At 41.4% G+C, this 11,932-nt stretch overlaps 1 protein-coding gene across 1 annotated transcript in view; it reads left to right on the top strand.

Annotated features, from left to right (window-relative positions):
* The window catches only part of DNAH11 (dynein axonemal heavy chain 11), a 190,061-nt gene that overhangs the window by 119,870 nt on the left and 58,259 nt on the right, over positions 1 to 11,932 (top strand). The window contains exons 47-49 of the mRNA XM_089776661.1: positions 3,777 to 3,942; positions 7,308 to 7,410; positions 8,144 to 8,383. Coding sequence (XP_089632787.1) covers positions 3,777 to 3,942; positions 7,308 to 7,410; positions 8,144 to 8,383 — 509 coding nt within the window. The remainder of the gene's footprint in view (positions 1 to 3,776; positions 3,943 to 7,307; positions 7,411 to 8,143; positions 8,384 to 11,932) is intronic.

Below are 11,932 nucleotides of genomic sequence, written 5' to 3'. Positions count from 1 at the left end.
ACTTTAAAACAAGAAGTAGTCCTGTAGCACCTTAGAGACTAACAAATATATTTATATAGTATCATGAGCTTTCGTGGGCAAAATCCACTTCTTCAGATGAGTTTCTAAGAGCAGTCATTAATAACACCGCAGCAAGTCTGCATCAATAGGGGATTCTGTTAAAATTGAAACTCCTGTCCTGCATACATTTAAGGAACTTGGACCTTATTAAATTCATTATAAACTAGGCAAATAAATGCCTTCAGATTTTAAAGAACCATTTAAAAATCATGTATCAGCCTTGTTTTTAGGAAATTTTAAAAAGGAATGTAAAATAAACAAGCACTTTGGTTTATCCTAGAGCTCTTCAATCTACCAATGCTGTTCTAAAACCAAGTCCCTCTTACTGACCATGTTCTACCAGTAACAACTCAATATTAAATTAAGGGACAAACTGCTTCAATCCCACAGCTAATCTCAGCTTTTGGAGGGAGTGTCCCACAACTAGCGTGGAAACAAGTTTTCTTTCCTTTTCAATAGCATATGATCCTTTTTGCAACCAGCTATTATTTAAATTTGGTCATCCACACCCAGAATGTTAATTCCTCTTGTTAAGAGCTGTGTTCTTGCAGTGATTTACTTTAATTCATGATGTATCTGTATTGTGTTAGAGGTTTGAAGCAGAAGGCCAGAGGCATCACAATTACAGCAGACTTTTCCCAATCCTATGATATAGCTGCAAAGGTCCTGAGATTCCTCTGCATTTCTGATTTATCCTTCAGTGAACCTCAGTTCTTTGTTTACATCTCTCCTCCACACTCAGCAGCCATCCTTCTACCTGAACTTGACTATATGGGCTTTCCTGGGGGCAATATCACCACATTTCTGAACTGGCTAGATGAGTCACTGTTCAGCAACATGAGGCACTTTCTCCCCTGTGCCAAGTAATTAAGAGTGCATTACAGAGTTAGCTCAGTGTCCTGCTGGCAATTGTAGCAAGTGACTTATTTATGTGGGATGTTTCCTGGCTGTTCATTTAAGAAACAAAATGAACTAATATAAATCAGATCTAGAGTAATATCAAACACCCACACGTAGGTACATTGCATTCATGTGTTCCTGTATATTTCCATTTACTTGCAGGCAATCATAAAAACCTGGTATAATAAAAAATAGTCCAATGCTAACCTTTACATTTTTCTCTCTACTCCAATCCAAAGATATTGTAAAGTCCAGAGCAAATGAAGGAAAGCTACAACATTTATTAAATAACGACTTAGAGCAGATTATCCTCTTTGTTCTCATTTGCTATCATGAAACCTATCATCCATGTAAAAAACCAATAATTTACACAATTATTAAGTGTATGCTTTTTGGGTCATATTTTTAAATGGATTAAGTGCACACACATTTACCACAACTCTATATATACATGAAATAATTGTGAAAATAACTAATTGTGGTCATTTGCATTGGCCATGATCTGATTTGCACATCGCCTTGTTCTCCATTAAGAAAGGTGCTTGCCAGATGATATTTTCTCAAGTGCTTTAGTATGAAATTTGTCATTCATACTTGTATGCACTGAGAGAGTTTATATTCCCTGTCTAATGTTTCCAAAGAGGAACAGAAAATAATTACTGAAGAATGAATACATTACAACTTCAGTATGCAAAGATTTTTTTAAAAAAAATTCAGCAGATGATTTTTAATAGTTCAGATCATTTTGTCTTGTGAAGATGTGAAGTCAAAACTGTTCAAGATATAGAAATCTTGAGATCTCTTTCAACCCCATGATCCTATGATTGTATGAAATTGTTTCCCAGATGTTTTGGAAACTAATCACTATGGGCTTAATTCACAAAGAATTCTAAATCCATAGAATATTGCTGGGATTCACAAAGACTGAATTAGGCACCTAGGCTCCCTATTCAAGGAAGGGGAGAGATAGGAGACTGAGAATGGGATTGATGAAAGCTGGCACTCTAGATGGCTCCTTTCCTAAGGGAGTTGCCATGCTGAAGGGATGTGTGCTTAGCCTCCGCCCCCACCCTATGAGAGAGGCTGCCTCCCTCCAAGTGAGATTCTCAGCTCTCTTGGCATTAGGCAGCTACACAGTTTAACAAGAAGCCAAAAGGTGAGGGAGGAGGAAATGAGCTTCCTCATAAATAACTTTTAGCACCATGGTTGGGGTGCTGGAATGGACCACCTCTTGGATGAGTGCACTAGCCACTGGGCAGTGGCTAGTGCAATATTCTGTGGGATATTCTGATGTGAGGCTTCCTCAGTCTCTCCTGGTAAAGCTGTTCCACTGTAAATAAATAATTTTTAAAAAATTATTGGAGCATGTAGGCTCGATTCTGGGTCTAACCACCAGACTACAGAGTAATTCTTATTCCTCTCCTGCCTCCCCACCTCCCAAATAGTGAAGCTGTTCCTATGTAGATAAATAATGGAAGAATCGTTGACCCAGAGAGAGAGAGAGAGAGAGAGAGAACAAGCAAGCATGAGAATGAGTTATGCACTTGCAGGATTTGAGGGTAGCTGAGTGGGGGCTCTGTGAATCCCAGTGGAGCCTGATTTTGGAATTTAGGCACTTAAAGTGACAGTTAAGCATCTTATTCCTTTTGTGAATCCAGCCCTTGCTTCTTGGGGAATGTTGCTCAAATCAGATAAATTACTGTGGATTTCTAAACTAATTTTGTTGTACATTATGTATTGAAAATTACTTGTACAATAAAAAATGTAGTGTTCTCATTTAAAAAGGGAAATCTTTTACCTTTACTACGAAGATACTTACAATTTAGGTATATAAGTGACTAGACTTTCTATCTGGTACATAATTCTTGTGGTGTTGTTGTTGTTGTTGTTGTTTCTCTCACCTATCAATTACATAATCCTAATATCAACCAAAGAAGTTTATCCTGCTTATGTTCTTTTCTACTGTAGTGGCTTAAGATCAGCAGGTTTGGATATTTGATTTTAACAAGCTTCAGATTTAATTGTAAAAGGGAAAAATAGTATTTTGAACTTCTATGGCGCCTTCAGCCAGATGATCACAGTGCACTTTACACAAATTAATTAATCAAACTTCAAAAGTTAATGGTGCTATTTTCCTATAAGAAATGTAAATGCTGTGAAGATATAGAACTATCACATTCTAGCTTAAATTGCTGACTTGTGTTCATAGCTTACAGAGAAGTTCAATGACAAAATAAAAAATACTCTTTTGAAGTATAAGAATAAAAGTAGTGTTAGAATTGAGACTTGTAACACACAAAAACAGATACAGAAAGATGGGAAACAGGTTGCTCCATAAGACAGTGAGGCACAACTCATTATGCATTGCTCTTAGCTGGCACTTCCTGGATTGTCTCTGAATGTACACTTTCCTATAGAGCCACTTAATCTGCAAGCAGGACCAAAACCACTATAGGTTTGCTTTTTTTTGCTATGGTCCTACAAAGTGCTTGTGCATAGATGGACCCCTGTACCTATGAAGAACCTAATTGATTTCAACAGGTCTCCTCAGAAGGTGAACCATTCTGCTCACATACTGCATTTCATATGACTAGGTCAAAATTACCAGAGTTTTTAAAGGCATCTAGGCATCTAAAAGGTAGATTGTGGAAAATGCCAATCTCATTAGGTGCCTAAATACCCCAATTCCCATTGAAATCAACTAGCTGCTTTTGAAAATCCTAGACCTTTGAAGCCTTAAGTGATTTCATTGTGCATTCTTGATTGTTAGTCTCTGTACTGTTTTGAGAATTTGTATTTCCTTCATAATATTTTAGAGATTCTTGAGAAAAGCCTAGAAAAAAAAGCTGGCCGTAACTATGGTCCCATAGGAAACAAGAAGTTAATTTATTTTATTGATGATATGAACATGCCTGAAGTGGATGTATATGGAACAGTTCAGCCCCACACACTGATTCGACAGCACCTAGATTATGGACATTGGTAAGCAATTGTTTTTTTATGTTTAAATCAAAATTTGATTATGTGCTAAAATTCTGTAACCGTTCTTTACATGCCGAAAACAAAACAGAAAAATCATAGGAAAAAAGTAGCGTATGCTAAGCACCCGCAAGCAGCCAAGCTCCCCTCCTATTCTTCATTTCCGCCAGCCAGTGATCAGCTCTGTCCCCTCCCTCAGAATGCCTTCCATCTGCTGTAGTTAGCTGTTTCACAGTGTGCAGGATGCTCTGAGAGGGAGAGGGAAGTTATGGGAATGAGGGTTGCTCAGGGGAAGAGCATAAAGAGGTGGAGCAGGGTGGGGGCAGAGTAGGGGTGGGAAGAGGCAGGGTGTGGCCATCAGAGAAGGGATGGAGTGGGGGCAGACCAGTGTCTGTGCTGTTCCCCTGTCCTTTACAGTAGATTCAGTTTTTAACTCTGTGAAAGATATAGAAGGAAATATTATATATTCAGAAATGACGTCTGATGTTTTCCTGAATATCTTCAGATGTTCAGGGGAAAAGACAGAGAGAGAGAAAGTGACAATTTATTTAACAGTGAGATATCACTAATTCAATGGAATCAACCAGTCCAAAATGAGAAAACTAACACTTTTTAGACCCACCTGCCCCAGGCTATAAATTGCCCTAACTTTAAATCTATTTTTAGAAAAGGTTTCTTGTTTCTGGTTTAAATATGAACATTTAAAACTACTGATGCTATCTTCTTTAAACTTGACTTGATTCCTTTTTAAACATTTCAGTTCTATAGAATAAGCTGAGCTAGGGGAAAGTTGACTTAGTAGTTGTAAAGTTTTGAACATTCATATTGGGTAATTCAATCCTACCAGAGAGTATTTATCTGAGTTCTGATCGGAGTATATAGAAAAGCTACATTTTTCAAATGCTTAGATAATTCCAAGTGACTGCACTGAATTTGTTCACACTTTAAAAACACAACCCACACTCCTTTTGGCATGAGGCTGAGCATGAAAAACTTCAGCCCGAAAGAAATTTTGATAGTTCTGAGGAGCTGACCACAGGATGTTTAGAATAGAAGTTGATATTCTACATTAACTATAGTGGGATGCTATACCACTCTGATAAGTGTACATCTGTCTGCCTCTGTCTTATGTAGGGCTTGGTCCTGCAAAGTACTGATTTGCATTATAGTCAGCAAAGCACTTAAGTTCATGTATTTGAGTATTGTAGTCCCATTGATTTAAATGAGGCTACTTGTGCTTAAAGTTAGGCTTATCTGAGAATCCTTGCAGGGCGTATATGAGAGAGGACAATACAAGTCTTTGTGGTAAGAGGTAAAGGATTTTATTGGCATTAATTTGTGATGGCTGAATTACTCATGAATAGAAAAGTTTATAAATGTTTTGGTTTATTTTATTACTTTTAAATTGTTGGCTGCTGGAAGATGCCAGAGGTTTGGAATGTTAATTATAATCCTAGTAGTGATGGATTAATGGGCAGAGTATAGGTAAGAAGTTCAAAGGCACAAGATAAATGCAGTGCATCACACTATCAACCCATATTGGATGTTTGGATATTGTGCTGTTTGTAATGCTGAACAAAATAATAATACGTATAGCCACTGAGATGTGTAGAGGTTTGAGCCCAAATTTTCCCAACAGCTTCTAATTTTGGGTGTAAAATTTCTGATATGTAGTACAGTACCTGATTTTGAGAGGAATGGGGCAGTTGCATCTCTTATTGCCTTCCTTTGAAAATATGAGTGCTCTTCACTTCTAAAAATGAGCGCCTCAGTTTTCAAAAACTGAAGTTACCCAATGTTAAAGGCTACTTTTTCCAAAAGCAGGCTAAATGACTTGCCCAAGTGTAGCCAGACAGGAACCCCCCTGTAACATCCATTTTTGCTTGCCTGGCGCATACAGGGCACACAGAGCAGAAGGCCCAGGCTGTATGACCGTGAATGGCTGTAAACAGAGATATGCCAATTGCTGACCAAGACGCTGCCAAGGAGTGCCCTTGACTCAAACCCATATTGATACGAATACACAGCCGTCCGCGGGGGGAGGAATCTCTCGTCCAGTAAAAAAATGTCTAGTATTCACAATTTAGTTATCTCTCTTGCAAGTGTAAATTAACTTGAAACTTGCTTGTAAGAACTGGTACCACAAAATGGACCGGTACAATTTGGCATCTTAAGATAAGAAAGAGGATACGGGCCCCCAGGGGTATAAAGATAGGCCCAGCAGCACATTTACTCTGAGTGTCAATCTACCATCTATCTGCTGGTCGGGTTAGGTGTTTGATCTCCTGAGGTTCCAGAGGGGACGCCCACCTCGTATTCATCTTTCCTAGGAATTGAGAGACTGGCCCTAGCCTGACAGGCTGGAGTCAAGAGGCACAGAAAGGGGTAAAAATTGTACCTAGATGTGGTCCTTTGTCTTAAGTGTACACATAGACTTAGAGCTCTTTAAAGATTAAGCTGTCACTTGGTACCATTATTTCTATTTTCTATCTTTATTTTCTTTGTAACTATTTTTAAAATCTGTATTTGCTAACAGTTAAGAGAGAGAGCAATAGCCATTGTAATCATATGCTTTTATAAGTCTTTTTAATAAACCTGTAACTGTTTAAGTTTTTAACCTGACTCCTTCAGTTGCTGTAACAGAACCAAGCACAATTTAAAAGAACTTCAGCCGGTCATAAAGGACAGGTATAGGAAGAGCTTGGGCGTTTGGATCTGTGTCACTCCCAGGTGACAGGTCCGTTGGGGCACCTCTCAGTCTTTCCCAGGCTGCCCGCTGCGAAGGGATTTTTGCATCCTAGCAGCTAAAATCTGAGGTGTAATAAGCTCTTCCTATAAAGGGGCGTCTGTTGGCCTGCTGGCTACCCTCTGCGACGGGACCCCGGTCCTAGCAGTAAAGACACAGACGTTAAACCTTTTCTCGGAAACACACACACACACACTGCCCTGACCGTCGGCTGACACCAAGTCACATAGGGAGTTAATAGTAGAACTGGGAATTGAATCCAGGTCCTCTGACTCCTTGCCTCATGTCCTGTTTGGTCCTGTCAGTGCAGGGGCTTGGGGATTGGTGGCATCTCGAGTTTCCTTCCAGCCCTGTGTTTCTATAATTCGATGACTTTCTCATTTTGTTTTTATTATACTTTTTTTGTTGTTGTTAAGGTCATTTTGTTGTTTCCAAATAAAATTTTCAGAGTTTCTTTTCTACATAAAATTCAGAATTGCAATTTTCATTCTGAGTCAGGATGAAAACAAATTTTGAAATGTCAGAAGAATTTCCATTTTCTGCTTAACATTGTTACCTATCATGCTCTGACAGTAATTATCGATCATTTAAAACTAAAGTTGTTATATTTTCTATTGACTAGGTATGATAGGCAGAAGTTAACTGTAAAAGAAATACATAATTGCCAATATGTTGCTTGCATGAATCCAACTGCTGGCAGTTTTACTATCAACCCTCGACTCCAGGTACAATTTTAAGCGCTATGGCATAATAACCCCACATTTATTGTTTAATATGTCAGATATAATGTTTAGAATGTAGTTTTTTATGCAACAGATATAAACACTACTTTGGACATGATCACTCTTTTTTTCTCATCTTGAACTCCCAGTAATGCCAGTGGGAGCTGTATGCTCACAACCAACAGATTTTATTAAAGTATATAAAGTGCTGGACCCTCTTGGTATTTCCTGTGTGCATGTCTGCTCTGGGTTTCCAAAACTCTTTGACAGCAGTCAGCTGGCCTTTACTTTCACCTCTGGTTTATGCTCCCAAGTGAGGCCATAAGAGTCAGTCGAGACCAACTGGCTCTCTGATTCCTTAACCAGCCCCGTTGTGGCCTCTTGGGATAGGAGATGTACACAACATGGGTGGGGGAGTGAGCCTCCCAGCCTGAGTAGACAGATTTGAGAGAGAAGAGGTTACAGCTGAGGCTGCAGCTTTGGCTCTCAAGCGCAGCCAACCCCTAACATCCATACTGCTATTGTTAGTGCACTAGCTCATGCCTTGCCAAACTGAGTCTGGCTATCCAGGGTGGGAGGGAGGCTCATCCCCAGCTGCAGTGTAGACATACCCTGAGTGGCACACAGCATTCAGCCACTTTACATCAGTCTGTTGGAATTATCAGCTGGCCATTGACTTGGCTTCTGTCTTCTCTCAGAATAATGAAAATGTTATCGTCTTTTTTCTTATTTTCAGAGACATTTCACAGTGTTTGCTCTGAACTTCCCATCCACTGATGCCCTGAGCACCATCTATAGCAAGATCCTTGGTTTCCACTTCCAGGGGCACCCTTTCAATCCATCAGTGTTAAAGAATGTTCCAGCTATGATCCAAGCAGCAATATGTCTTCATCAAACTATGGTTCAGAATTTTCTGCCAACCGCCATTAAATTCCACTACATCTTTAACCTAAGAGATCTCTCAAACATCTTCCAGGTCTGTTCCATAGACTGATTTTTCACACTAGGCACAACATATCATCATCTTTTTTCTTTTCCTTGTCTTTTTTCTTTTTCTTTTCTTGTCTTTTTTATAGTAGTGCCTAGGATCAACCAATAATAAGGTCCCATTGTGCTAGGGCCTGTCCCAGTAGTAACAGATAGTCCCTGTTTTGCAGTGTTTACAATCTGAGGGCAAAACAGGCAGACAACAAGGGTATGTCTACTCACAAAGTTATTTCAAAATAACTTTACTAGTGTCTACACATTAATTCAAAATAGCGGAGCACTTATTTCGAATGTGGTAAACCTCATTCCACAAGGAATAACGCCAAATTCAAAATAGCTATTTTGAAATAAGTGCTGTGTAGACACTTATTTCAAAATAGGGGGCCTCCAGCCTTCCCAAGGTGCCCTGGTGTCCACTCCAGCCTCAACTAAGAACACTCCTCTCCCTCCCCCCTCCATGGAGTCCTTAAAAGGATAGACTCTGGCCACAGTACCTGTGCCAGCTCCAAACCTGCCAGCCCAGAGCCAGCAGTCACTGCCCCTGACCCAGTGGCCCCAAAACATGAGCCAGCAAGCCACTGGCAGCCAGCCCTCCACCGCTCCCCAGGAGCAGTCTGCCAGCTCCCAGGAGCCTGCCAGGGCCCAGAAAAGATGGACACCTTCCTAGTCCAGGGTGGAGATCATGGACCTTATTCAGGTTTGGGAGGGATGCCCCCAATGTCCACAATCTCTGCACTAGATGGAGGAACACGGCCATCTATGGCAGGATAGCTGCCAGCCTGGCTACCGATGGCCACATGCGAACCCAGGAGCAGGTTTGCATGAAAATCAGGTTGGTCGGGCGAGACCCCCAATCCTAAGCCCTGAGCTTCCCCTTCCCCTTCTTCCCCTGCTTGCCTCTTTCAGCTCCCTCCTCCCAGGTTTCCCTCTCCCCTCCGCTCTTCTCCCCTCTCCCACCTCCTTTCCCCAGTCTCACTAGAGTTTCATCCCTCCCACCCCCAGTTTTCTTAAATAAAGAGAGTTTGTGTTCATGAAAATACATGTATTTTATTTGACATCAGGAAGGGGGATTAGAGAGGGGGTAAGTGAAAGGACATGAGGGAGGAATGAGGCACAAGCCCCCAGTGGGGCAGACCAGGGAGGCTTTTAGTGCTCCTCAGGGTGGAAGCTCTCCCTCAGGGACTCCTGTATACTGACAGCCCCCCGATGGACCTCCCGGATGGCAGCTTGCAGAAAGTGCAGCCAGGCTCACAGCAACGCATCCACAAGAAGCACCAGAGTGCCATGGGGCAGCTCTGGCTCCATGTTGCAGAGTGCTGTGGTGTCCTGAGTGAGGGCAGCCAGAGCACGTTGAAAAAAAATGCTTTGCTGTCCCTCACTGAGGTAGGCAAGCAAGCAGGGAAAGCTGAGAACTCGCTGTCCCGGGAGATTGGGGGGGGGGGTCACTTTAAGCACAGGCCTCAGATAGCCTCATGCAGCAGCCACACAAAGTAACTCCTGACCTGATGCCCTGCCGGACCTGGTTCCGGCTGGCCTTAAATGCAATTCAGCGTCCACTCAGTGTGGATGCACTATTTCGAAATAGCAAAACACTTTCGAAATGCATTTTGTGTGTAGATGCGTTATTTTGAAATAACTTATTTTGAATTAACTATTTTGAAATAACACTGTAGTGTAGACATACCCCAAGAGAAAGGGATGTAATACTCAGAGTGATGGTTTGCAATCCTCACATTAACACTACAGTTTTGGGGGGAGGTATAGCTCAGTGGTTTGAGCATTGGTCTGCTAAACCCAGGGTTGTGAGTTCAATCCTTGCGGAGGCCATTTAGGGATTTGGGGCAAAAATTCATCGGGGTGGTACTTGGTCCTGCTGAGAAGGCAGGGGACTGGACTCAATGACCTTTCAAGGTCCCTTCCAGTTCTAGGAGATAGGCAATCTGCATTATTATTATTATTATTTTTTTAGTGAGGTTTTGTTGGGGAGAAGGAAACATAAGGTGAGAAGGTAAGGAAGCAGACATAGGGTAGAGGGGGAAGTGAGGCTGAGGTGAAGAGACTGAAGCTGGGGAATGAATCAAACAGCTAATCAGTGCACAGGAGTCCAAAGTGAAAACTGTGCTCTCTGTTTGATCCTTCTAGCTTGAAAGTTTTTTGTAGGATAAGAGAGGAGATGGCTCTTCTCTGGAATATTTTTCTTACCCAACCCACATGGCTTAGGAGGGAGGAGTTTCTGCATGGTTCCAGTCTCTCAGAAAAGAGAGGGTACCACTCCTCCCAGTACCCGCAGTAAGGAAGCTAATTCAGAGTGTTTTATGCATATGTCATCAAAAAATTTTTTTCAAATCGGGTATGGTTAGAGGGTTTTTTTTTGTACTGAATGCGATTTCCCATTGATATATGCCTTCTGTCTGACATAGTCTATGGGCTTTCATCCTTGTATATTTACAGACATTTTTTCTTGAAAAAATAAAATTTTAGGATCTAACAATTTGAGACTGTAGCCCTATCTGTAACTTCCAAAATGATGGGCAATGATTTATCCATTGGATTGAGCATAAAAATATAAGGTAACAAGGAAATCTTAAGCCATAAGAGAGTGGTGTAAATAATTCACTTTAGTGAATCAGAAAACTTGTAAACTCTTGTAATAATTCATATAGCCCATTTCGTGAGCAATTAATTCTCGTGATGTTGTCAAGACTGGAATTTAGAAAAATTAAATAGAAGGTAGGGGAAAAGGTGAGTTGTGCTGAAAATTGTAACGGGACCCTCACTAACCTACATTTCGGTAACCTCGAATGCACCCTGATACTGGATTTTTGTGTTTGCAGTTCACTGAAATACGAAATGGCTATCTATGATACAAGTGCTACAATGGCACAGCTGAGGTGTTGTGACTATGTTGCTGTAATGCAAACACCTGCTGCCATTGCTGCAGTAAATCCACCCCCCTCAAGAGGCAGTGGTTAAGTCAATAGAAGAATTCTTCCATTTAATCTAGTTGTGACTACACTGGGGCTTAAGTCAGCTTTAGGATGTGTCTCAGGAGTCTTGTTCTTTTTCTCATCCTTGAGCATCTTTTGGTTGACCTTCGTTTTAGGTATAGACCGGGCCTCCAACTCACAGACTAGTGAGATTCTTCTGCTCAGTCCAACATTTGTAATATTCTCCTGTGATAGAGTGTACCATGCATTTGTGACCCTCTGCTGGTGGCCCCATGGTCTTACCATCCCCCACCTCTGGAAGGAGCAGCCAATCAGAACCCAGCAGGCTCAGATAAAAGTAGCTGCAAGGTTTGAGTAGGTCAGTTCCTGGCTGTGGCCAGAGGAGCAGAAAAGGGTGCTCCCTGCTGGTCACAGGCACTCAAGGGAGAACCAGAAGACATATTCTGGTGGTACTTGCATTCAGCAAGGAGAATTTGAGAACTTCAGGCCTGAGGTAGATTGAAGAGGCTATGGGGACAAAACCTGGGGAACAACAGCAGGAAACTGAAGGAGGCAATACATGGCTGCTGTTTGTAAAATCCCTGGGCTGG

Source organism: Pelodiscus sinensis, chromosome 2 (genome assembly GCF_052426305.1).
Source record: "Pelodiscus sinensis isolate ZL-2025 chromosome 2, ASM5242630v1, whole genome shotgun sequence".
Classification (NCBI taxonomy): Eukaryota; Metazoa; Chordata; order Testudines; family Trionychidae; genus Pelodiscus; species Pelodiscus sinensis.
This window is presented reverse-complemented; position numbering and strand designations above follow the sequence as displayed.